Genomic DNA, 27835 nt, shown 5'->3' on the forward strand with positions numbered 1-27835 from the left:
TCACTCGAGAGGGAAGAAGAGTTTGCGGGTTAGTGTGAAGGTGGGCTGGGGCATCTGTTTCGCCTTGTTCTTCCTGTCTTCCTTACTGCTCACTTCATAGTTCACCTCCGTCAGGATGGTAAGAATATCATCGCCTCTGAAAAACATAGGATAACACGGTGACTATGCGAAGGAAAGAAAACCAATGAGCTGGCTCACCTACTGGCCAAGGAGAGTTCTAGAGCTCTTTCTCCCTACATTTGAGGGCATCTGAAACCCTATATTGCTAAACCAAGACCTATCACAGCTGCCCAGGTGAGTGAGCTCTCTCCGAGTTTAATAACCTCCCTTTGGTTTATCTGGGTTCTCCGCTGGCCATCGTTCGCCTCGGTGCCGGTGCGAGGGGTGCCTCTGTGTCTCTTCCTCTGCTCCCCTGGCCCCACGGTGCCTCAGTCCCCCTCATGTCCTCAGCCTCACATCAATCTCGCTGTCCGGGATTCATCTACAGCACAACTGGTCTTTGGGCAAGTGGGAGTTGAATGTCTCCTGACACCAGCTCTACCCCTTGGTCACCAGGCTGCTGAGCCACCTCCGCCTCTATCTGTAGCTAATGATCCATGGTCTGAGGTATGAATGAAAACATCATGGTGGGGTTATATGCCCGGGGAAACGCTCTCTTCATACTCAAAACATAATGAAAAGCTGGGTGTGGCGGTGTACGCCTGTAATCCCAGTACTTGGGAGGCTAAGACAAGAGGATCACATGTCTGTGCCTAGCCTCAGCAACTTAGCAACTTAGCAAGACCCTGTTTCAAAATAAAAATAATAATAATAATTAAGTAGAGCTGGAGGCCGGGTGTGGTGGCGCACGCTTGTAATCCCCGCACTTGGGAGGCAGAGACAGGAGGATCGCGCAGGTTTGAAGCCAGCCACGCTTGCTGGCTTAGGAGACCCTGTTTCCAAATAAAAATGTAAAAATAGGTCTGGGAGTGTAGTCCGGAGGTAGAAGGGCTTCCAGGAACCCCAGTACCACCAAAAAAAAAAAAAAAAAAGTAGAGCTGGGGGGTATATCTTGGAGTTAGAATGTCCTTGGTTTCAATCCCCAAACACACACACACACACACACACACACACACACACACACACACACCTTAGTAAGAAATAGGACTAGAAGGAATCTGCTTGAAGGATTCCTTACTGTTTATCTGTCCACTGTGTGTGCATATGGCTAGACCATGACATATGGAACCATAATTTCACTTATGGAAGCAGATTACATAATGAAGAGGGGAGGATATTTTCCATACTTTGTGGTGTCAAAGCAGGCTAACTCATGGAGATATAAGGGGTTCCTACTCTCTGCCACTTAGCCCCTGCAATGCATCAAGGGTTTCTGAAGCTGGTTATCATTTATAGGGCTTTTGACACAGGGGGAGAGTGTTAAACATAGAAGTAGTTACTGCCTCGTGGAAGACTCCAAAATGAGTTAAGTTGGCTCAGTCAGGTTTTTGCCTAAAGACAAAGCATAATGCTATAACTTTACTATCCTTTCCAGCTCTGTGATACCGTGGTTGTCCTTCAAGGCCCTCAATAAAGGAAACCCCTCAGTAAGCATATCAGTTTTTCCATCTATGAACTAAAGATGTCAATGCTTTGTACCTCTCTTTCTCACTCCACAACTCACCTGGTAAGTACAGCTATGTGATCTGAAATCGATGTTGAGAGGTGAGTGGAAATTGCTCTCCTTGGATTCTTCTCTGAGTTAAAATTACCTCAACCACAAAGCTCTTCCTAATGGGCTCTGACTACAGATACATGGTAGTGATGGGGACAGGGAGCAGGTGGTGTGACGCTGAGGAGGGCTGGATAGGCAGAACTTACCGAGGACATCTTTCTCTGAGGCTCCGGCAAAGCGCCTGGATATACCAGGTCCCCTCCTGGGGGTTTCGATAGGAAACATAGTTATTCACAGTGGCCATTCCCAGCAGAAAGTCAGCCTCATCTGGGATATACCTCTTTTGAAGTGATAAGTCTATTTCTAAGTAGTCTCCCTTCTGCTCTGAGTCAGTCTCCAGCCGTATACCTTTCTGGTAGTTATACCCTTGACAAGCCTGGATAAAAAAGACTTTGGGTTTTCCAGCAAGGGAAGGGCATTTCGAACTAGTGAAAAAAGAGGTCAGCTTGTAGATGGTGACCTCCTGTCCATCAGTGCCATAGACTATGCCCTCGTTGCCATGGGAGAGGATGCAGCAGATGAAGCAGTCTTTATTACTGTGGTCCTTGCTTTGGTAGCCTTTCAGAATTTCACAGATGTTCTGTGCTGTAGTGTCTCTGTAATCCACTATCTCAAAATGAAGTTTCTCAAAGGTCTTGCGCAAAGCCTCTGTAAAACCAAGTAAGAAAGGTCATATTATACCACAATAATTCCTGTGCCACAGCCCAGAGCTGGAGAGAACAGAGAGATAGATAGAATTTGAACCAGAACTTAAAAAAAGACTATATCAGTAGCCAGGTTCTATAACTTCTAACATGTATTGCTACCAGCTGAACACATTCCAACCACGAGGCAAATGAGAAAGGGGAAAGCTATTATTGGTCTGCTGCCTTTTCTGAACTAGTTAAGAGACAGATTATCTATTATTTAAACTTACTACCAAACCAGTTTAATGACTTTATTTCTTATTATTAAGAATGAGAATTTCTTATTATTAAGAATAAGTATCGCCGGGCGTGTTGGCGCACGCTTGTAATCCCCTCACTTGGGAGGCGGAGACAGGAGGATCATGCAGGTTCAAAGCCAGCCGCGCTGGTTTAGGAGACCCTATTTCCAAATATAAAAGTATAAAAAAATAGGCCTGGGAGTGTAGCCCAAAGGTAAAAGGGTTTCACCAAAAAAAATATCCAGTATCACCAAAAAAATAAAAAGAATTTCTTAGTATTAAGAATGACTTTAGCCGTACGTGGTGGCGCATGCTTGTAATCCCAGCATTTGGGAGGTTGAGACCAGAGGATCGTGGTTCTTGGACAGCCTCAGCTACTTAATGAGGTGCTCTGCAACTCAGTGAGACCCTGTTTCAAAATAAAGACTAAAAAATTGGGCAAGGGATGTAGCTCAGAGATCAAATGCCTCTGGGTTCCATCTCCAGACCCACACACACAAAAAGAATGACTTTATTTCTTATGCAATTAGAAAAAATAAAATTTATTTTAAAAATAAAATATCCATGTTTAGCCAGCATGATGGTATACATCTCTAATCCCAACCCTTGGGAGGCTGAAACAGGAGGATCACAGGTTCAAGGCCAGCCTCAGCAACTTTGTGAGACCTTGTTTCAAAATAAAAATAAAATAGAGCTTGGGCATAACTCAGATGTAGAATGGTTCTGGGTTCAATCCCCAGTACCCCCCCCCTCACACACACACACTCACTCACACATAAATCCACATTTATGTTGTGTTGGATTTTTTCAAAATTAGTTCTCTTTATCAAAATAAGAGATTAAAATAGAACTAAAAGACCTATTACAAAAACAAGTATCTTCTCTCTAATCTTCTCTATTATCTAGTCATATTCCATGAAGACAATCACTTTGAGCTTTTAACTACTTTTACTGACATTAGCTCCCATTTTATAATGAATTTGAGTATACTGCTATTTATTCATTCATAAATTTTAGACTTTTCATGTGAGCTACTATGGAGGATGAATATGTACAGCTCTTACACAATTACTTAAATTTTGGGTTGAATCCATAATTATATATATTACTAGGACTATATAAACACAATGTTCTTTATCTATATTGCCTTTTTTATAAAGCTTTTCATCTTTCCTGGAATTAGTAATTGCATTACTTTTTAAATTTTCCTCGTTTCCCATTTGCTTAACATTATTTTCTCTTCAAATACACTAATAGGCCTGACTGAAGGCCAGGCATGGTAGTGCACACTTCTAATGCCAGTACTTCGGAGGCCAGGAGGATCCCAAGTTCCAGAACAGCCTAGCAAATTAGCAAGACTTTCAGCAACGTAGAATGCCCGTTTCAAAACAAGAACTAAAAAGGGCAAAGGGTAGAGCTTGGAGGTAGAATGTCCCTGGTTTCAATCCACACACACACACGGCTGGTTGAAGTTTCTCAGTAGTTTGGGTTTCTTGTCTCATTTTATTTTTTCTGGAGAACTTTCTACTTAGAGTACTGCATCCTTCTGCTCTTATCTCAGCTGGCTGCTCCTTAGGCCTGATAAATGTTTCTTCCCAGAGGACATCGCTATGTTTTTTATATACAATGGATTCCCTTTATCCTGAAACTATGACTTCTCGGTGTACTAGGTTGTTTTACTAGCACCTATCCACTGGTGCATGCGAAGTACATTTTTGAGCTTTTACATGAGTCTATTTCTACTTTCAGACTTTTTGATAGTTTAGCTAGATACAAAATAATATTTCCAGAAGCATTTTTCCTCGGAATTTTGGGAGTATATTTTCAGTTTTAGCTTCCAGTGTTGCTACTCAGAGGTCCAATGACATTTTGACTCCTGTTATTTTAAATACTTGATGTATTTTTCTCTTTCTAGTCATTTCTAGGATACAATATGCTTTGATGTAAACCTTTTTCAATTCATATGCCCTTTTAATCTGAAAACTGTTTATTCTCTTCTTGGAAAGTTTCATTTTCCCCATCTTCTTTGTCTTCTCTGAAACTCTTACTATCAGAGGTTAAATATCCTTGCCTAGTCCTCAAATTTTCTTAAACTTTTTCTCCTGTTTTACATTCTTTTTTTGATATTTTGGTCCTACTTTCAGAGACTTTATCTTCATACTATGAGTGTTTTCATTTCTGTGCTCTTTTTAAAATTTTCATTGATTCTTTTTTTTTTTTTTTTTGTGGTTCTACAGATGGAACCCAGGGGCATTCTACCTCTGAGTTACACACCCAGCCCTATTTTTATTTTTTATTTTGAAAGATAGTTTTACTAAGTTACAGAGGGCCTCACTAAGTATCAGAGGCTGTTCATAAACCTGTACTCCTCCTGTCTCAGTCTCCCAAGTACTGGGATTACAATGTAAGCCACCACACCTGGCTAAATATAGCTTTTCCTTTTTGCAATACTGGGGATGGAACCCAGGGGTATTCTACCCCCAAGCTATACCCCCAGCCCTATTTTTTATTCTTTTTTATTTTGAAACAGGATCTCACTGAGTTGCAAAGAGCCTCACTAAGTTGCTGAGGCTGGGTGAGAACTGCAAACCTCCTGTCTCAGCCTCCCAAATGCTGAGATTATAAGTGTGTGCCCCCATGCCTGGCTTAAATATAGCTTTTTAAAAGGTTTACTTCTTTCAATATCATTTTTGTTTCATTCATAGTCTTTTATTTTTGTTTGCTTGCTTTGCTTATTTTATACTACAGGTGTTCTTCATATACCTGATGCTTCTTTGTCCATTCAAAAGTTGACTAGTCGACTAAAAAGTTAGCCAAGAGTCCTGGTTTGTTCACTGGTGGACTGCAGAGCAGAGAGATTGGTTGGGAACTGACCATTTTATTAGCAGACCTCCAGATATCATTATCAGTAGGTCTTCTATCTAGGACTTTCAACTTCTGCAAAGGATAGTTTAAATCTGCTGCCAGTGTTCTTGCAACCCAGATGGGTTAGAAATCTAACTCGGTGCTACCTGTGGGTTGAATTTTCTTAAATCTCTTTGTCCTCCGTCAGATGCTTCGCCGCTTCTTTTGCTGACTCTTGTATCCACAGATCTAGAGCCTCTCTGTTCAATTTTTATGGGGGAATAAATTTCCTTTATAATGATGGAACAGGAATAGTTGTTGGCTCTATGAAATGGAGCTGGGGGCATCACTGTACCTTAAATAGAATTTCAAATAATCTTCCTGTTTTTAGACATTGCTCACCTATACTCTGCACCTCCAATTCCTGAATTTTTCCAAGAGTCCATGGAGCATGAGTTTGCCTCCTCCCTGTATCCCCTCTTTAATCACTGAGGCTGCAGCTTTTTCTGCTCTAAGTCTACTACTACCTCTCCTCCTTTCTATCATCTTCCAAGAAACATTTGGAATCTTTCACTAGCCGTCGTCTCCATTCCTTTTCTTTTGATCCTTGTTGGATTCCACCTTTTTTTTTTTATTACTTTTCTAGCATTTTGTTCCTGTTGGTACATCAGAATGAAAAATAAGTCATGAGTCATGTGACAGTCTAGCATTAGGAACAGACCCTGTGGTTTGGAAGAAATTTGACAAGATTAACACAGTGACTTGGTTTTGTGGCAAAATTCTGGTTCCTTTGGAATGTGTGGTGATGAAGAAAATGACTGTGGAAAAGCTTAAAAGGCACTGCAGAACAGACGGGACATCTCAGGAGAAATGACACAAGCAGCTGTACCTCTTAGTCATTCAGCATGAAACATCAGTACAGGAACAGAAAAGGCAGGACATGTAAATAAATACCAACCACAGACCAGTCACCAAGGGCCAGATATAAGAAAAATGCAATGTTATAGAAAATTTAAAATACTAAATGAATAGAAATCAAAAGCATGACCTTTTATCAATACCATGATGATGACTAATGTACTCAAAGGCCCTAAGCTTTATGGCTTTTCTTATGTGTAAGTATTTGTGATGGAACCCAAGGTCCCTCTACCACTGAGCTGCACCCCCACCATTTTTTAATTATTATTTTGAAACGGGGTCTTGCTAAGTTGCAGAGGCAGGCCTCTAATTTGCAATCCTGTCTCAGCCTCCCAAGTACCGGGATTGTAGGCATGTGCTACCATGCCTGGCTTCTGTGGCTTTTTAATATACAGAGAATATATATACTTAGATGAACAAAACAAATAGTAGCAGGGACCATTACAGTGTCCTGATGACTATAACTGACCTACATTAACTTTCTAAACTTTCTTCAATTTAAAGTATAAACATAATCAGCATGTAGCACACACTAGTACTCCCAGCACTTGGGAGGCTGAGACAGGAGAATTCAAGGTTTAAGGCCAGCCTCAGCAACTTAGCAAGGCCCTCCACAAGTTAGTGAGACACTGTTCCCAAAAGGAAAAAAGCCATATGTCCAGATGTGGTGGCATACTCCTGTAATCCCAGTACTTGGGAGGCTGAGACAGGAGGATCGCATGTTCAGGAACAGCCTTAGCAAGTAGTGAGACTGTGAGATTCTCATCAACCTCGCAAGACTATATCACAAAAAATAAAATAAAATAAAATGGGCTCAGAGATAGAATACCTCCTTGGTTCAGTCTCCAGCAAAACACACACCCACACACACACACACACGAACAAATGAATGAATGAATGAATGAATAAGTAAATATATAAATAAATAAAATAGGGCTCAGGGTATGGTTCAGAGGTAGAAAGCTCCTGGGTTCAACCCCCAGCATCACACACACACACACACACACACACACACACACACACACACATGAATGAATGAATGAATGAATAAGTAAATATATAAATAAATAAAATAGGGCTCAGGGTATGGTTCAGAGGTAGAAAGCTCCTGGGTTCAACCCCCAGCATCACATACACACACACACACACACACACACACACACACACACACAAATACATATACATATATATGTAATTAACTGATTTTGTAAATCATAATACCATTTTTAAAGTTCTCTGGTCAAAAAAAGTTATTAATATTTCAGTGACTGAGTTGAACTGATTTCTGTTTTTTTTTGTTTTTGTTTTTGTTTGCTTTTTTTTTTTTTTGCAATACTTGGGAGGGAACCCATGGGCATACTATCTCTGAGCTACACCTCTAGCCCAATTTTTTATTCTTTATTTTGAAACAGGGTCTCACCGAGTTGCAAAGTAGTAGCTGAGGCTGCCCGCAAACTACGATCCTCCTCTCAGCCTCCCAAATGCTGAGATTACAAGGATATACCACCATGCCCAGCTTCTGTTATTCTTTTTTAGAGCCATTTTTATATTCCTTTTGCACAAATTATTTTTTCATTTAATTTGTAAGTTCTCAACTTTAGCTTAAATAGCCTGAGTAAAAGAATTTCTGGTTAATTTAACATTTGAAAATGTCATTTTTGTTAACTCATAATTTCTGCTGTACTCAATAGCCCATCTTTTTGTGTGTGTGGTACTGGGGATTAAACCCAGGAGCATTATACCTCTGACCTACCCCCCGGCCCTATTTTTATGTTTTACTTTGAAATAGGGTCTCACTAAGTTGCAGAGGGCTTAAGTAGATGAGGCTGGCCAAGAACCTGTGATCCTCCTGTCTCAGCCTCCCAAGTACTGGTATTACAAATGTGTACTACCATACCTGGCTAATAGCACACCTTTTATTTTTTTTAATTTTTTTATTGGTGCATTGTAGTCATACATCTTAATGGTATAAAAGACCTTGGAGACATACATGCACACATCATCCAATTAGCCCATACCCGATCCCCACCTCATTCCCTCTCCATCCCTCCTTCCCATGCGTGGCTTAGTGATTGACTTTGATATGTTTGTTTAAGTACATCATGTGCTTTAGAGAGTTTCCTTCTTCCCCCCTCCCATCTCCTCAGTTAGGTCGCCTTTTTGCTCCTCTGTAAGATCTCCTTCTTCATCTAGAGTTCCTCCTGTTACCCATTTCTCCCTAGCTTTCACATATTAGGGAAAGCCTCTGATTTCTTCTTTTTTGTTTTTTGACTGACTGATCTCACTTAGCATAATGTCCTCCAGTTCCATCCATCCCTATAAATGATATAATTGTGTTTTTCTTTATGGCTGAGTAAAATTCCATTGTGTGCATAACCCACAGTTTTGTAATCCATTCATCTGTTGATGGACATCTTGGCTGGTTCCATAGTTTGGCAATGGTGAATTGTGCAGCTATGAACATAGACACGCATGCATTAGTTTGGTAGTTTGCTTTCCTTTCTTTTGAGTAGATACTCAGAAGTGGTATTGCTGGATCAAGTGGTAAGTTCATTCCCATTCTGATAGCACACTTTTATAAATGAAACCTCTATACAAAGTTTTACACTAAGGCAATTCTTTCACCTAATGCAGTCTATAGGCACATGTTCATTTAGTTGCCTTAAACATAAATTCATTTCTGTTCTTCATTTTAAGACTTTTAGTGATATTTGATAGTTTATCATTACACGTAGGTGTATGCTTTGATCATAAAAATTAATTTTAAAAGGGCAAAACACTAACAAGTTTATAAGAATGTTCTGCACCTCCACAAGGAAATATGCTTAAGTCCACTTTCTTGAAACAGGTGGTCTTTTTGGTATAGGTTTTGTTTTCACCTTTCGATTAAAAAGCCACAGATAAAGGAACTATTTCACTCCTCTCTTTGGGTCCTACTGTACCTGCATCCAAGTCCGTTCCTTTCCTATCCTTCATACTGTGAAGTTCAGGCATATTCGTCCGTGCCATGCTAAAATCATAATTGTTGAAGATCAAACAATATCCTCGAGGTTTGCTTTCCATTTGGTAAACTTTGTCGGATTTCTGGAAAAATAAAAAATGAGAGGCATGAGCAACTCCTTAGGAAGAGGGAAGGGTGCCGCCTAAGCCTGGTGGGAAAGCAAGTCACTTTCCATCCCCTGGAGATCTAGTTTCCAGCTATTCCTCCATGCAGAATCCCTTGGACTTATGCCCCATAGTTACCTGGGCCTCCCCAGCACTTTGCAAATATATTAAATTGTCATCAGATTATGCGTCGTTATTTATTCTCATTTTTCCTTCCTGTCCTCAAAGCAGACAATGTCCATGCCTGAGACTAAGATTTAGTACCCAAGAAAGCTCAATCAAGATTTGCTGAATGAGTGAGTATCTTTGGGCTGCCCTCCAGGACCTTGCAAATCTCTTAGCTATCTACTCAGCCCATCCATGCTTCATGGCTATCAGCTGAGTACCTGCCCTTCACACCCAATGTAATATGGTCCAGGATGTTTAAAGCTCATGTAACCCAGCTCTCCAGACCACCATGGCTGGAGAAGAGAGATGTGCTGGTCAGTGCTGTACATCACAGAATCCATACTATAGTACCTGCCAGTACCAACGAAAAGTGGCCCTGTGGCCTGCTTATTTTCCTAGGACCATTTCAGCACTGAGATTCTCAGCATTTGGTTGGAAGTCTATGCAACCCTTCAAAATATAGAAAAGGGACTTCCAGGAAGATGGTGACCGAGAAAAGCAGCATTTATGAGTCCTGCTAACACTCAATTTCTATTGCCACAAAATCAGTGCTTTTCACAGCCAGAAAACACTATCTGCAGAGAAATAAAAAATGTAAATACAGGGAGAGAGAAAAAGAAGACTAGAAGAACAACCAGAAACCAGAAAAGAAACCAGCCCGCATTGCGGCAGGAGAGCCGCGCCAGTGCCATCTTGCCTCACAGCACCAAGCTCCAGAGAGGAAAGGTAAACAAGGAGCTGAAGTGAGTAGCTGCGGATTATTTGGGTGTAATTCAGCTGTTCTTTCAGCGCAAAGAACGTATAAAACTCCCAGTGGCCAAACTCATCACGCCTTCCAGGGACTCAGAATGGAGCTCAAAACCAGAAAAGAAATACACCAGCCTCACAGCCGAGGGCGTGGCAGCAGCCCCATATTGCAGGAAGAAAGCTTTTGGTTAAGTAGGATGTAAGATAGTGAATCCTCAGGATGTAAGATAGTGAATCCTCATAATCACATCAAAAGACTCACCCGGAGGGATCAACATCTATTTCTGGTCAGGAATACAATTGGTTAAGCAAGGATGCGAGATAACAATCTTTTGGTATTCAAAACCCCAGTGACTTATTTTCAAGTCACTCCAAATGTCACTCTCTCTGGCATAGTGCTTTAATGGTCTGTTCCTTCTTTCTGCCTTTGTAATAATAAAATTGCTTAAGTATACAGCAAAAAAAAAAAGATATAAAAAGGTTCTCAGGTTAGACAGCCAAACTGCTGGCTCTGCCCCTTCATAACAAGACTTTGGACAAGTTACCTAATCTCTTAATACGTTCACTGAGTATTTATCAAGTATTTTACTAAGCATGTATTAAATATATTGAGTATTCACTATTAACTATGCTAAGTATTTACTAAGTATGTCAAGTACATTTATTAAAATATCATAATGCTAAGACTTACTGAGATCTTAAGAGCATCTTTAGCTGTTCAAGGGCACGATGCTTCAGAGTGCTACCCTGCTTCCAAGTGCCATGTCACTGTGGTTAATTTTTGACTTTCAAATATAGAGAGATCTGGTAATTTTCTCAGAAGCCCATGCTAGTAAATAGTCCCTCTCAAGCCTAATTCAGGTGTTCAGTGTCTCCTGTGCTTCCTGCCATGGGGAGGGGTAAATGATCTAAGGAGTCAAATGTATCTGGGGAAGTGCAGAATCTACATAAATAGAAACTATGTGAAGAAAGAAAATTTTCCTGCAGGCTCATTGAGATAAGAACAAAGAGATGACTACATTATAAGCATTTGTTGCTTACACCTAGTCACACAAGAAATATATATTTATTTAATTGTCAAGCAAAAAGAAAAGGCTTTGCTTATTCCAGATCTACTAGACTCTTCTCCCCAAAGCCTCGTGGACTTAAGCTTGCAAGACAGCCAGAAAATTAAATAGGAGGCCTCCTACATGCTCCACCCTGGAACTATTCCAATATGCTTGCCTTTGGTTTTAAAATAAAAAAAAAATTTTAAGTTGGAAAGGTGACATCTTTAACTTGTCTTTTTGTAGCATTTTCGACAATTCTAATTTTTTCAATAAGTTTCTACCCCTTATCAGCTTATCTGGAAGCTTTAAAAGGGGCGGGGGCTAACAAATACAGGAGCTAGAATCCGCAACACAAAGGGAAAGAGAATTTGGAGATGTCTATGCACCTTAGACTCCCCATCTTGCCCCTTGGACTCCCCATCTTGTTCTCCTGGAGAGTCTGACATTGCCAGCATTTTGAAGGACTCCAGGCCTACAAGAAATGAAGAGACATATTTAAAATGAGATATGGCAGGAAAAGTACTTTGGTAAAAAAAAAAAAAAAATATATATATATATATATATATTAAATATATATTTTAAATATATATTTTAAATATAAATATATATAATATATATAATAAATATATATAATATATATATAATATATATATATAATATATATATTATATATATGTAGCACCTAAGACAAGCCAAGTTTCTTTTTTTTCTTTTCTCTTCTTTTTTTTTTTTTTTTTGTACTGGGGATTGAATCCAGGGGCATTCTACCTCCAAGTCTGATCCTCAGTCCTTTTTATTTATTTTTAAATAGGATCTCAATAAGTTTCTGAGGGCCTCTCTGAGTTGCTAAGGCTGGCCTGGAACCTGTGATCCTTCTGTCTCAGCCTCCCACACAGTGGGATTTAGGCAAATACCTCCACACCTAGCTCCTAAGGCACTTTTAAAAATGAAAATCCACAGCCTAGCTTGAACACAATTTCCTTTGGTTCACAGAAATCCTTTAAGCAGGACAATTAACTTGCTTTTGGAAACACGAGAGCAAATCATCTCATCACCAAAGGAAAAATCATAGTTTTGTTGTGTTTTTTTTTTCCATTGCCAGTTTAAGTTTTGTGGTACTTGTGAGATCGTGATTAATAAAACCACTAGACAGGGAGGAATTGATTTAAAAATACTACTTAATACCAGGTGTGGCAGTGCACACTTGTAAACCCAGTACTTGAGAGGCTGAGACAAGAGTATCACAGGTTTGCAGCCAACCTCAGCAACATGAAAGAAAAAAATAGGGCTGGAGGTGTAGCTTGGAGGTATAACGCCCCCGGGGTTCCATTTCCAAAAACACACAAGCCAATAACAGTAACATCCAATAACAATGCTCACAAGGCCGGCAGAGGGTGGCAGAGCGGGCAGCCCTGGCGCTCACAGGGGCGTGGAGAGGAATGACGCGGTGCCACGGGGCCTCTGACCTGGATGGCAGAGTCCAAGTGTTCTTGTTGAAAGAGGAAATGACATAAGTAAGGAAGTCCTGAAAATTAATTTGAATCTAGCTACACAGTGCGTAACATGGGCAGCACACGTGTGTGTGTTTGCAGGGAGTGGAACAGAAACAAAGTCAGACCTTATTACGGACTAACTCCGCACCTATTTCACAGGTCCTGGGCCTGTCTGCAGGGTCTGTGCTTTTGACAACTTTCCTTACATCTTTCAGCGTGTAGAAAAGGAAACTACAAGTCACCACTGAACTTTCATTCTGCTTTTAGGATGTAGTAGAAAGTAGTGGAAAGGAGATAGAAGGATGTCAGAGAAGAAATGAACCCAGGACGTCTTGAAAAGGTGTCTTCCAGCATTACCATTTGAACACGCATGGGAACCGCTTTCCGGGCTCATTCTTCCCTCTGAATTAAAAAGAGAACTGTGATGAGAAAGAGTTGAGACACCAAGGGATTTGTGCAGTCAAGAATATCCTCTGCCGACTCTCAGCCATCAGGTTATTCCTACCTCTGCTCCACTCTTCGTAAGCATCGATTTTAGTCAACAGGCTCCTACTGATATGCGCACAGATTTTTCTCAGGTGTTCCAAGTTTCTCTCCCCTAGAATGGCCCTCTTCTCCATTTCTATGAAAATATCCAGCAAGCTCTGGGGAAGAGAAATAAAGTAGAAAGAATGGATTGAGCCATGTTTTTTAGATTAGATTTTTTAACTTCCATTTTCTCTAAACCAAGGTCTTGCCCCCTATTCTCAAGCAGATCTCCTGAGCCGACAGGTGGCCAGGGAGGTCATTCCATGTTTTCTAGGTCAAAAAGTCAGAAGTGAGACAGGAGGAGAAGCCATGTCAGATGTCACCAGATCCCCAGACCCTGTGGCTCAAACTGCCTGTGGATACGAGCCAGCCCTAGCTGCGTGGCTGAGACACAGCAGCCTGGTCTGTGGCACGTGCCTCCCACCCCAACACAGCCTCCGACACCCAGGCCTCCTCCAAACCTGAATTCCCACAAGCACACACTATATTATTAGACAGAAACACATCACACACTGCCAAGACTTTGCTGCCCACTCCATCTCGGCATCTACATGTGTGAGAATCCATGTAGTCATCGGCGATTAGCCCCGAGAGAGGGCATCGTCTCTGGCCAAAAAACTCCTCCACTCTTATTCTTTCATAACTATTATTCTTTTAGTAATGATTCTTTTAACTTTCCACAAGAAATTGCTCCAGTGGAAAAAAGATCAGGACTGCGAGTGAAAATTGAATCCATGTCCTTCCAGTAAACTTTCAGCCTTGCTCAAATGGTAATTAGATGAGCCTTGTTCAAATGGTAATTAGAAGCAGCATTCCAGTCCACCTTCGACCTTCAATACAGCGACACCACCTGGTTAAAAATAGCTATGTCAAAACAAAGGACAGATAAAATAGATGTGTAAAGGTGAAAGAAAGAGAATATGGTGAGAATGAGAAAGTATTTTTGTATGAAGAAGAGCTTATCCTAAGATTGGCCCGAATGGGAAAGAGAGAATTAGGGTAATCAGAAAAGAAAAGAAAGTTGCAGAAGGTTAGTGATAGGAATATGGATTATTAAAAGAGGAAAAATGCTCAGCTGCTAGAGAAATATATCTGACAACTAAATCAAAAGACCTCATGTTATTTTTTGGTGTTTACCTGCTAAACTGTGTCATGAGTTTAAGTTTTCAGACAGCGGATAGTATTGCAGACAAAATCCAGCAGACATTCATCGAAATTCCTTAAATCATCATAAAGGAACACGGATTTTCCTTACGATAACTATATGAAAGCTGGAATCTCAGACTTCGTCCCCCGTTATATATAAAGGAGGACATTGGACTAAGCCCTAGGAATGAGAGCTCCGAAAGGGTTAAAGAAAACTCTTAAAAAACAAACTGGACTCTTCAAGTGATTTTGGGTGTGACTTTTAGCCAAATAAAAGCCTCTGCAGCTGCAAGGTCAGAAGGGGCTGGGCTCGGGAGCACAAGGCCCACCTGAGATAATGGGACTGATTTCAATCACAAAGACCTGGGATATCCCAGGCCTTACTTTTGTCTTGTTCAGGGTTGGTAATCTGCATGTGTATCTCTCTTTTGTACCTTGGGTGTTTTGCACTTCCTTTTACTAGAAATTCACTGGGAGAGGGGAATATATAAAAAATCTTGTGTCCAAAATAAAGTGTTCGATTGCACAAGAAGCATCGATCCATGTCAGGTTCTTTTTCAAAAGCGCCGATCATAGGATTATTTTCCTAGGAAAGAACCGCTACAGATAAGAATCTGTAGAAAATCACTCTATCCTTCCCCACCTTTACTGAGACCATCGACCGCGAGCAAACTCGCGCCCCATTGGACTAGCTGGCTTTCGGCAACACACAAAAAACACAGGGACACGCATACCACACATATACACTAGAGTAACAACACACACACCACACACAACGCACCATACACACAAATAGTATACATGCCCACACACACACTACACATCGGACATGGGTACAGATCACAAACACACAACACACAGAGAGATACACACATTTAACATATACTACACACAGAGAGGCACATACTACATACAGATACACATGCCACACATATATACAAAGAACCCACGGCCAGGCGTGGTGGTACACTCTTGTAATCCCAAGGCTGATTCAGAAGGACTGAGATCAGAGGGTAGTCCCAGCAACTCAACAAGATTGTCAGCAAACCTAACTAGAACTTGTTTCAAAATTTAAAAAAAATTTTAAAGGGTTGGGATTGTAGCTCAGAAGCAAAATGCCCCTGGGGTCAATTCCCAGTACCACACACAAAAAAGGAGAGAAAATATCAAGAAAGAGATACACATCGACACAAAAAATATACCATACACACAATACAGCCAGAGACAAAGAGCACCCAGGAAGGCAGAAATGGGGAAATGTAATCCACCACTTCCTTCTGTTTTCTGCTGTGTCCCACACTGGGCTGGTTCTCCGTGGCTCCTTGGTCAGCCTGATTCCAAGGACTAATGTGGGCAGCACTTCAGGTACAAAGCATCAGCTCTGCAGCACTCCTGCCTGATGGCGCGCCTCCTCTCCCTGGTTGAGAAGTGAGCACCCAGGTTGCTTTAACCAGATGAGCCCTTCTTCAGTCTCAGATATCCCAAGTGGTGACCAATCCTCTATCCCAAGTGGTGACCAATCCTCAGACATTACCAGGTCTTACCATGTCATCTTCCAGCTTACACTTGGGGATATTCTGTTTCACAAGAAACTTGAAAGACAACAATTCCTCCTTGCTTACATCTTCTGAAATCTGAAACAGCATGACCCTGTTGTGGGAAATAGACATGCCTTAGAAACACTCATAATCATTCCCATTTGCCACATGGAGGCACAGGGGCCTGGTTCCAGTGGTCTCCCTTCAAAACAGAGCCAATCAGAGATGTGATTTACGAGCCGAGTCCTTGGAAAGAGGCTGGGAAAGTGACACAGAAGTTAACTAATCCATACCAGACTATCCCCCCCCCTAACAAAGGTTCATTCACTTTGTCTTTTGGCTAATTTCAGTTAAACAAACCTTGCCTTTCCCTTGTCCATCACTACCAAATCAAGGTCTTGTTGCAATTGGAAAAAGCTTTGTTTCATTTTTTGGTTTTTGTTTTGTGTTTTGGGTACTGGGGGTTGAACCCAGGGGCATTCTTCCTCCAAGCCACATCCCTAGCACTTTTTATTTTGAAACAGGGTCTCACTAAGTTGCTGAGGTTGGTTTTGAACCTGCGATTCTCCTGGGTCAATTTCCCAAATACTAGAATTACAGGTATGTGCCACCATGCCCAGCCTGGAAGCTTTGACTTTTAACAGTTGTGCTTTCATCTCCCGGTCACTCTTGGGGTGGAGCTGAGGTGGCATCCCTGGTCCTGCCAGTGGCGGGATGGTCCTCGGCTCACCGGCCACACCGTGGTCCACCTTACTACACGCCTCTGCAAGGCCTTCACGGGGGCCACTTAACCATCAGCCTAGCCCTCGGTGGCTGCACCAACAGGCCCTTTTACCGCATCGTGGCTTCTCACAAGTGCCCCAGGAATAGCCGCTTTGTGGATCAGGTCTTTCTGGCTTTTCCCTTGTGCATCCTATGATGGTCACAATGCTGAGAGACTGCAAAGAAGACGGGCTCGTGAAGTTCGCCTAGCTACTCACAAAACAGATACCGCAGCTACAGAAACAGAAGCAAACTGACTTCAGCGAACATAGCAGTGGTTACAAAGTCAAGGTTCTCTAAAACACTGTATGGAGATCTTACTTTGCTGGGTTTGAAGGCTAATAATTTTGAGTTTTCTGGGGGGAAAAAAATTGTGCATTCATGAGGGTAAGGATTGAGCGGGGCACAAGAATGCAGAGGTGTTTTCCGAGAGCTGATTTGTCTACTTCGTGGTCGGGTAGCGCTGCTGCAGCCACAGCTCGCAGGCATGGCAGCCAACTCTATGCAGCTGTTTTGAGAGATAAGCAACTGGGCGGTCCCACGATCCAAGCTTCTGTACTAGGACTCCAACTGCAGTTTAGCTCCCTTTTGAACCGTTTTTCTAAATCTGAGAGCCCCAGTGCTAAAGCTTCTTGTCTTTGTGGCTTGAACACTTCCCCATTCAGGGGCTCCTTTCTCCCTGCTTCGGCTTCATATAGAGGCTTAGCGATCACAGTGAAGTTCAGGATCCAGAGCCTGCAGAACCACGCAGCTCCCGGGTTCTCTTGGGGCTCTCCTGGAGGTTGGCACCGGAATGGCATGGACTGCTTACTTTCTTCCAGTTCCTAAAAGTTGCTCTCCTCATTTTAAGTGGAACCCAAGGTATCTGATGACTCTCTGGCATAACTGAGCCTTTTTCCTGGAGACTTTGTATCTGGCTGGTCCAAGTGGTAGAGCAGGGCAGCTGTACTTTTTGTACATCCTTCCAAAGTTTCATGTGCTGAGAAGAGGTTGTCTACATACTAGATAAGTATACAGCTCAGCTCCTGTGAAGGCAAGGTTCAGAGGTCCCTCACAAGGGCTTCCCCAAAGATGGTGGGAGAGTTTTTGAACACTTCCGGCAGTTGGGTCCAGGTAAACTGACTTTTTACCGCTGCGTGAGTCTCTTCCCACTGGAAGGTGAAGAGTTTTTTGCTGACAGGAGCCAGCTGAATGCTGAAGACGTCATCTTTGAGATCCAGGCAGCTGAACCAGGTTCCAGTGACTAGGAAGAGACTGAGGAGGGTATAAGGACTAGGCATTTTGTGTGCAGAAAAACAGTCACTTGGTTGATGGCAGTTGATAGTCCTGATTTCCTGGCTTCCATATGGCAGGAATGGTGTGTTCCAGGCAGACTGGCAAGGGACAATTTTGTAGTGTCTCCAGGTATGGGTGAATGCCCTCTAAGGCTTGCTGGGAAATTGGGTATTATCTCAGGTGAATGGCCTGGGTCCCAGGTTTAAGTTCTACTAACACCAATGCCTGGATTTTTGCAATACCTGGCAGATTATCTTCTGCTCAAGTGGTAGACCATCTTGGATTTAGAGGCTCTCTTTCTTGGCCTGCAAACAGTCTCCACTCTTCCTCTTTGGGAACCTGCAGGGTGAGGACGAGCACTTGGTGGGGGGTACCTAGAGATGCCATTTTCCTGCCTTGTAAAAGGTTATAGTGGATCGTAATTTGCTCATAATGTCTTTCCCCAGCAGTGGCACTGGACATTCCCACATACAGAAGACCTGATGTGCAATTTCTCATCCTTCTACAGTGCAGCACCTGGGCTTGCAGAAGGCCTGCTGGGGTTTTTTCCTGTAGCCCAGATGATATCTATTCATTCTCTGATGAGAGGACCAATGGGGCTTGTAACAACAGAATTCTCAGGTCCTGTGTTGACCAGAAAGTCAATGTCCTGGTCCCCCACTGTCATCCAGACCATGGGCTCCCTGGGAGTGATAGAGCCTGGTCCCTTTTAATCTTCAAGCGTGTTGGCTCCTCCAACAGCAAGCAGTTTATGGGATTGATCTTGCAGTTGACTCCATGGTTGGCCTTTTATCTTCTTGAGGCACTCATTTTCCCAGTGCCCAATTTTCTTGCAGAAGGCACACTGGTCCCAGCGTGGGGCAGTCTTCTTTCTGGAGGTTTTCCTAGTGGGAGCTGAGGAACACAACGGTGCTACCACAATTAGATCAGCTTTTTTCTTCATCCTCCTTCCTGCTTCTCTTTTTTCTTTTGCATCACAGCTTGTGATGACCTTGTTGGTGATCTCCAGTAGTTGAATGGCATTCATTCCAGCAAAGCCATCCAGCTTTCATAACTTGCGGTAAATGTCCCCTGCACTCTCACTAATGAAGGCTGTATTTACAATTTGTTGGCTTTCTTGTGCCTCCAGGTCCAAGGTAGTGAAGGTGTGATAGACTTCACACAGCCTCTCTTAAAAGGCATAGAACTCTTGTCTCACCATTGTAGTATTTCACTGACTTCTGCTATGTTATCAGTCTATTGATCCCCTCTCCATATATAATAAAACAATGCTTCCTGATACTCCCAGGGGCTCACCAGATCTTCTGGGTTGTTGGGGTCCTAGTTAGGATATTCTGTGAGAAGTGAGTCTAGCATATATCACTGGGTCCACAGTCTTTTTTTTAATTTATTTTTTATTGGTGCAATGTATTCATACATCATAATGGTATAAAGAAAATACTTTTGTAGACATACATGCACACATCGCCCAGTTAGTCCCTACCCGATCCCCACCCCGTTCCCTCCCCATCCCTCCTTCCCATGCTTGGCTTAGTGGTTGACATCTAGTTTTATAGCAATTTATCCAAAATTAAAAATGATAATCTCACATAACAGTTTCATTTGTCTGATACCAAGTTTTTGATGACTTAAAGATAACATTTCAATATTTCTTTTTGCTTTCTTTCTTACCAGAGAATATTTTTTTCTTTTCTTTTTTTTTTTAGGTGAAACTATGATACATTTATTTATTTATTTTTCAGAAAAAAATCTATCCTGATATGGAATATGGACTCTAGATACCCAAAACGATCTTGAAAAAGAACAAAGCTAGAAGACATATATTTTCTGATTTCAAACCATATAAAGCTACAATAATTGAAATAGTGTGGTACTGTTCTAAAGGCAGATATATAAACCATTGGAGTTAAATAAAAGCCTAGAGATAAATTATTCCATATATTGTCAAGTTATTTTTGACAAGGTTTCCATGAACATTTGGTGGAGGAAATACTAATCTTTTAACTAAATATTGTTGAAAAATAATAATTACATGAAAAAGAATAAAATTGGACCCTTACCTAACACATATACAAATATTAACTCAAAATAGATAAAAGACCTAAATATAAATCTTAATACTATAAACTTTTAGAAGAAAATCTGGGTCATAAAACCTCACAACATTGAAATTGGCAGTGATTTCTTGGATATGATTTCAATGGCACAGGCAACAAAAGGGTAAATAAACTCCCGAAAAAATAAAAAAAAATATTGTATATCCAAAGACGATGTAAACAGTTAAAAGTTACTGATAGAATGGGATAAAATATTTCCAAATGCTATATCTGAAGGTATATTAATATTCCAACTAGAAATCCTAAAAATTAGCAACAATAAAAGCAAATGATACAATTTAGAAATAGGTAAAAGACTAACATAAATAATGAATCTCCACAGATAACCAATCTTAGTTGTCTGTTGGATGGAGAATCTTGTTTCTCTGGTTCTGGTGTGTGTTACCTATTTCTTCTTTGTAGTTAATCTCTTTGAGTATTTTCTCTAGTGCTGGTTTTGAAGACATAAATTCCTTCAGTTTCTGTTTGTCATGGAAGCTTCTTATTTCCCCATCTAATTTGATAGAAAGTTTTGCTGGGTAGGAAATTTTTGGCTGGAAGTTGTTTTCTTTCAGAGTTTGGAATATGTTACTCCAAGCCCTTCTGGCTCTCATGACTTTGTTTGGGAAGTCTGGAGTGATTCTAATTAGTTTGCCTCTGAATGTCACTTGGCCCTTTGTTTTTGTTGCCTTTAAGATTCTCTGCTTGGCTTCCACATTGGTCATTTTGACAATTATGTGACGTGGGGATCCTCTTCTCCGATCCTGTCTAAAGGGAGTTCTATAAGTTTCCTGGACCTGTGTATCAACCTCTTGCTCTATGTTTGGAAAATTTTCTGCTATTAGTTCCTTGAAGAGATTGTTGATCCCTTTGGTTTCACCTTCTTTTCTCTCCTCTATTCCAATTATTCTTAGGTTAGCTCTCTTAAAATGGGCCCATATTTCTTCAATGTCAGATTCCTGCTTTCGGATATTTTTTTTCTAAATTAGAAACTATGCGTTCATTTTTTGAATGATCATCTTCTAGGAGTGAGATTCTATTCTCCATGTGGTCTAATCGGTTGTTTGTAATTTGAATTGAGGCCTTTCCTTCATTAATTGCATCTTTTATCTCTCTTTGGCTCTCTCTGAATTCTTTTTGAAACACCTCTATTATTTCTACAGTTATTTTCCTGATTTGATCTTCTAGAAATCTCTGAATTTCTGTTTTATCAGGTTCTGATGTTGCAGGGTTGTGGGCATTCATTGCTCCATTGTTATTCCTCTTTCCCATGATTTTGGAAGTTTGTGCCTTCTCTGGATTCTTCCCTGGGTCACTACGACTTCACTTAAGGTGCTCTGGATCTCGAGTCTGTGGTATCTCAGTCACCACTACTCCTTTATTGGATTGTATCGCAGAGTCTCAGACCCTGGGAGTCAATTGAGGCTGCTTTAGACCATGGGGGGGTGCCAGGTTGGGCGTTCTCCTATGGTGTGATATCTCTGCCACCGCCACTCCCTCACTGGGTCAAGTCCCTGGGAGTACAGTACTGGGATTTCTCCTCTAGGGGCCACAATTTGACTCACTGTTGTTGAGTGCGCAGATGAAGCTGATGTGGACTCGGTGAATTCGCTGCTGCTGCCACTGGTAGCAATATGGCGCTGCTGCCACGCCCTCGGCCGTGAGGCTGGCGTATTTCTTCTCTGGTTTTGAGCTCTGCTCTGAGTCCCTGCAGGGTGTGCTGAGCCCAGCCTCTGGGAGCTTTAGATGCTCTCTGCGCCGAGAAATCTGCCGAATTCCGCCCGGCTGTTCCACAGCGGCTCACCTCGGCTCGCTGTCCGCCACTCCACTCTGGAGCCTGGTGGGCTGTTGAGTGCGTTGGTCTGGTGCCATCTGGTGAGCTCGCCGCTGCCGCCGGCAGTAAGGCGCTGCTGCCATGTCCTCGGGTGTGAGGCCGGTGTATCTCCTCTGTGGCTCTGAGCTCCATTATGAGTTCCCTTCCTCTCTGGAGCCTGGTGCTGCAAGGGAAAATGGCACCCGCTGCTTCGCACCGCAGCTCCGGCTGCAGCACTGCGGTCTGGTTTCTGGTGTCTCGTTTTTCCAGCCCTATTTTTCTCTGTCCCTTGAAATTACATTTTTTGTTTCTCTGCTGATGGTGTTTTCTGGCTATGAAAGGCGCTGATTTTGTGGTAATAGAGATTGGTTGTTAGCAGAGCTCATAAGCCCCACTTTTCTCCGTTGCCATCTTCCTGGAAGTCCCCGGGTCCACAGTCTTGATGGGGCAGTTTTGTCAACCCACTGGGTAGCTGCCTGAAGGGCCCACCACCATTGCTCCATGTTGAAGAGAGTGAACACAGCTGTCTGCAATCTGCCCAGGTAGGGTTTTGAGTCTGAAAGATGGACTGGATCAAATCCACAAGGCCTGAGGTTTTTCTGAATAGGAAGAAGTGTGCTGTTTCCATTTAAGGAGGTCTTTAGTGGTGAATAGCTGATATACTAGAGTCGGGTGCCCTGGGACCACCTGTCCATCTGCACCTATTGTTCCTAGTTTGTATACTTCCAGCAAGGGAAATTGCTGCACCAGCCTAGGGTTGGGGATAGATTTGGGGTGTATGGGGACAGGACTGATGGCCCTGGAGTCCCTTCATGAGCTAAGGAGCCAACAGCCAAATTACTGGCCCCCAGAAGATGGCCCCAGAAGATGGGTGCAGACAGGGGTGGCTGCTCAGTCTGATTAGCAGGGTTGTAGGCCGCTAGCATTTCTAGCTCCTTAGGGTCTCTGACTAAAACTGGTGCCTTTTTGGGCAGTTTCTTGGAAGTCAACGTTTCCTGTCTGCCCCCTGGCTACTAGAACTCTGAGGACCTGATCCCTCAGGCAGAGAGTGGGTAAATGACCAAATGGAGTCATAAATCTATATAAAGAAGCTGGTCTGGGTGCCTGAGGTCTCCAATAATTATACCCCATACCTTTTGAATGAAAACTCTATCAAATGAAACTTCCGCAGGCCACTCTATATCAAAATCTGACCATTCTACCTCACAGAAGGAAGGCCTGTATCTTACCAGGACTTAATTTTTTCCCCTATAGTCCCCATTATATCTATTTTTGAAATTTTATCATTTTATCATTGTTTCAAGAAGAGTCTGTTTCCTTTGCATTTTTCCCATTTCAACCCAGCATAGAACAGACAAAACTCACTTTGTTTTCTCTTACAGGATTCTTCAGTACCCTCTTAGCTTTGGCAGGCCAGCGATCCCTGCTATCCGAGCCATGTGAGGTCACCCTGAGACATGGATTGCAACTCTACACTCACTTCAACTGTGGACTGGGATCGAAATCCATAGTCTTTGTCTCAGACACATACCACAGAATCATCAGTCACTCGGTACCCTCCTTTTCTCCCGAGTCCTGGTTTCTTGACAGTTACCAGTACTCAGAAGACTGTGGGGGTTGATCAGATCCCCCTTCTGTCCAATAGGATATGTCCCTAGTCGCCCGGGGGCTTTCCTACCATGATTCAAACATCAGCCAATGTCCCTCCTTATCTGCCAATATCCCTCCTTTTTTCCGCTTCTCCTCTGGTGGCCACATGGGATGTTGGCTTCCCTGTTGAGCCCTCCCACACAGGGACCAAAGATCCCCTGGTGTGCTCAGGTTGGGAAGGAAAATTCCTTTATTTTCTCTGGCAGGGCCCAGAGGACTGAAGTCCTAAGTCTGAGCACTGAATGACATCTGCATACATACTAGGCAGGTATTGATTGGATCAACAGGCGTGGAAGCTGGAATTAGGTTTCAGTTTCTTCTCCTGATCCCGATTTCCTCTTATCTGCCCTTACATGGCAGGTAAACAACTAAAGCTCCATGTGATGGGCGCAGGATGGTGCCATCTTAGGCTCCTGCCTCATCAGGACTCTATCAACATCAAAGGGCTGACACTTCCAACAGCAGCTGTCTTGTGCGTCACCTCCGATTGTTTCTCTCCTGGCCCAAATGCATACTCTCCACCAACAAAGACTGGGCATAATCTTAGAGTGGCCCTCACTGCAGAGGTATAACTGGAAAGTTCTAACTTCCCCCCAAACCTGATCTATACCCTTTTCACCTTCATAATCACGGTGCGAGGTACAGTGTTTGAGCCCAGGGAACCACACTACAGGGGTTAGAACTTTGGTCTTGCCATCTTTGAGCTGTGTGGCTTTAGACATGTTATATAAGTTACATACATGTTATACTTGTCTGTAAACAAGATAATTGTATATTCACATCATAAGCAGGTATATATTTACATCATAGAAAGGTGCCCAAGATCATGTAAGTAATTTTATATGAAGTACGGTCAATGGAGATATATTCTTGGAAATATATCACTGGGCTATTTCTTCATTTTCCAAACATCACAGCTTGTTTTTACACAAACTACAACTGCTATGACAGTACTAGGCTATATAATCTTATGCGACCACCATCCTAGGGTCTGCCATTGACTGAAACAGCCTTATGCAGTGCGTGGCCATGTTTATACCAATCTTTGGCAACATACTAAGTGCCCAATAAGTGACAGGCATCATTATCTCCTGACCCATGCCAGACACATTTAGGCTCTTGGAACATGCTTGTTGAATGGACAAAGGAAAGAATGTTTTATAAGTCAGTAAACCTTTCATATTATGGTGTAAAGGAAAATAATGTTCACAAGTTGGCAAGTTTACTTCAAACTAAAAAAAATTAAATTCTGAAGATAAAAATAGTGCAGAAACAAGTTACTCAGTATTATCAACTGCTTCATCCATCTTCTCAAGAAATCTCTACCTCAGAAATACTTATCTAAAGCTTTCTCAGTTTGGCCAAAAGGTCTAGCCAGAAACTGCTATAACTCTTAACTTTATTATGAGGTATTTTACTCCTTTAATCCTTTATATTTTCCTGATTATTGAAACCTTCAGGCTTTCTTATAAGGAATTGTCTAGTGAACATCATTGTCTAGTAAGAAACTAGGGTAGTTTACAAGACAGATTCTTATTTTATAAACAGTGACTCTAATTTGATAGTAGGTCATCTACTGTTTTCTTTTCATGGTAACTGGCCATGCTAATGCATTTTTTAAATCTCCTGGATAATAATCAACCTTGAGTATAAACAAGCAGTAGGTTGCAGTAGGTTGTGACCCTTTAGGATGCATTGGTTGTTTTGTCCCCAAGCCAAATGCTCAATATTTTAGCAGACAGCGCCTGTGCTAGTCGGGACTCTTGGCCCCAGCAGAAGGGAGCAGAGCATTTTTCTGGTACCGTGTTTTTCCACAGCAGAGCTCACCTGGTGGGAACAGAACCTTTGGAATACCAAGACAGGGGTGCAAGACCAGACCCTCCCCATGGTGCTCCTAGCTCAGGCGGCTGCCGTCTCCCAGGATGAATGGACTCTGTTTATAGACTTTACAATGCCAGTAAACCAAAGCTACCTGGTGAACCTGGTTGACTAGAGTCCTTCTCTTTTCCCAGAATGTCTCCTCTACCCAGAACATGTTCTTCTCTGGGCAAAGGGTCTTTGCAATAAAATCTCACTAAGTTGAGGTCATCCTGGATTAGGGAGAGTCCTGATCCAATGACTGGTATAAGCAGAGGGAAATTCAGACAGACACAGAGATGAAAACATTGGCAGAGGTTGGAGGGATGTGTCTACAAGGCAAGGAACACCAAGCACAAGAAGCTAGGAGAGAGGCACAGGGCACAGGCCAGGCTTTCCCTGAGGGCCTCCAGAAAGGACACATTTCTAAATTTGAGCCCCAGAACTTTGAGAAGCCACCCATTCTGTGGAACATTGTTAGGGCAACCCTAGGAAACTAATACAGACAAAATATTCATTTTGTCATTTAAAATAAAACTAGTTAAGCCATAAATAGAAAAACATATTACAAGAACCATGCCAGAAGCTCAGTTCTCTGAGAACAGGAGCAGAGTGTTGGTAGGCTGGGCTCTCAGAGGGCAGTGGCCGTCAGCCCTGGCTGTGCGACCTTTCCACGCTGTGTGCCAAGTTACAGACAAGTAAGCAGAGACAATGATTTGGGCCAGAACTGAGGCTCAAGTGGACATTTCCTAAAAGGAGAATTAAAAATTAAGGAATGTCTACAAACATGATGTCCAAAGAGGACTGGTGACAACATTTTGAAGTCTTGCAGGGAACTATGATGTTGAAACCACGTGTGGCTCTTGGCTGTGCTGTCTCCCTGGGGTGGGGAGAAGCTAAATGTCACCACCCTGAATACCCTGAGTTGGGGTACAGCTGCACCCACAGGAATGAGGTGGTCTCTGGAGGTTAGGCCTGGCTGCACACACACCATTAGATGAGTCTTTAAGCATGGGTTGAAAGCCTCAAACCTATTAAAAATGTCCACAGGGATCCACAGGCTGGAGGAAGGCTCTCAGGGTGAAAGCCATGATGGTGTTCTCAGTGGCTGGGCCAAGAGAGCCAGGACGTGGCAACAGCAAAGCAGAGGCACCAAGATGGGAGAGAGGGAGGGAAGGTGAGCAGAATACACTAGAACATGTAGAAAAACGGACTTCAATTTCAGTGTACCTGTAGGTAATATTTCACTTTGAAATTAATTTTTTGTTTTAGCATTTTACCTGTGAATTATATATAAAGCTCCAACTATTTTCTTCTTTTTTGTTTTTACATTTGTTTGTTTTTTGTTTGTTTTTGTGGTATGGGAGTGGAACCTAGGGGTGTTCTATTTCTAAGTTATATTCCAAGCCTTTTTAATTTTTATTTTGAAATAAGGTCTCACCAAGTTACCATCTATTGGCTTTGAACCTGCGATTCTTTGGTCTCAGCCTCCAAAGTACTGGGATTAAAGAGGTGCATCGTTGTGCCTAGCTGCCCCTAAACTTCTCAATCTTGCCCTGGTGGTACATCTTCCCAGTGCCTCCCAAATCACACTACACAGATAACCCACGATCAGCCGTGGCCACCAGTCAACTCCCACCTTCCAGTCCCCACACAGTCAAGTTTCTTCTCACCTGTAGGTGGAAACCTGGGCCCTGCCAGGAGTCTGGAGTTCCTTCACCATCTCTTCCCTGCTAGTGTTTAAGAAATTCCTCAAAAGGTCCATTCTATTAATATGAAAAAGCAGCTCCTTCAAGAAGGACAGATTGCTTTCCTCCAACATGCCCTTTTCCTGGAGTCTCTGGAACAACATCAAGGCGTTCGTGATGGGCTCCTGCTTCTTTTGTGGAATATAGTCCAGGCTCAGAAACTTGAGGGAAGCCAGCTCATCACTGCCCAGATTTTCCCCAATATTGTAAAGACAGCTGCTGAAATCCATGCTTGTCAAGAGGTAGCAGAATAGAGTTGTAACCTAGGTCAAAAGATAAAGTTATGTTCTGGTGAGAAAGAAAACTACCCTCTATTGGTTTCTTTTTTCATTGAATGCTATTGTGTCTACTAAATGCCATTTGCTATAGATACAGGGAAGAAGCAAAAAAAAAAAAAATTCTGCTCACAAGCAGCTTACTATTTAGGGAGGTAGATAAACAAATAAGCCAATAGTCAGA

At 42.3% G+C, this 27835-nt stretch overlaps 1 protein-coding gene across 1 annotated transcript; it reads right to left on the bottom strand.

Annotated features, from left to right (window-relative positions):
* On the bottom strand, positions 1–27835 carry CASP8 (caspase 8; the record flags this gene model as incomplete). The annotated part of the gene is made up of 7 exons (XM_080689348.1): positions 27302–27835; positions 16182–16287; positions 13469–13607; positions 11857–11942; positions 9344–9485; positions 1861–2362; positions 1–136 (listed from the first exon to the last, which is right to left on the bottom strand). The coding sequence occupies exons 1-7, from the start codon at positions 27604–27606 to the stop codon at positions 1–3; spliced, it is 1416 nt and encodes a 471-aa protein (XP_080545474.1). The 5' UTR covers positions 27607–27835.

This window comes from Muscardinus avellanarius, assembly GCF_963383645.1.
Source record: "Muscardinus avellanarius genome assembly, chromosome: 2".
Classification (NCBI taxonomy): domain Eukaryota; kingdom Metazoa; phylum Chordata; class Mammalia; order Rodentia; family Gliridae; genus Muscardinus; species Muscardinus avellanarius.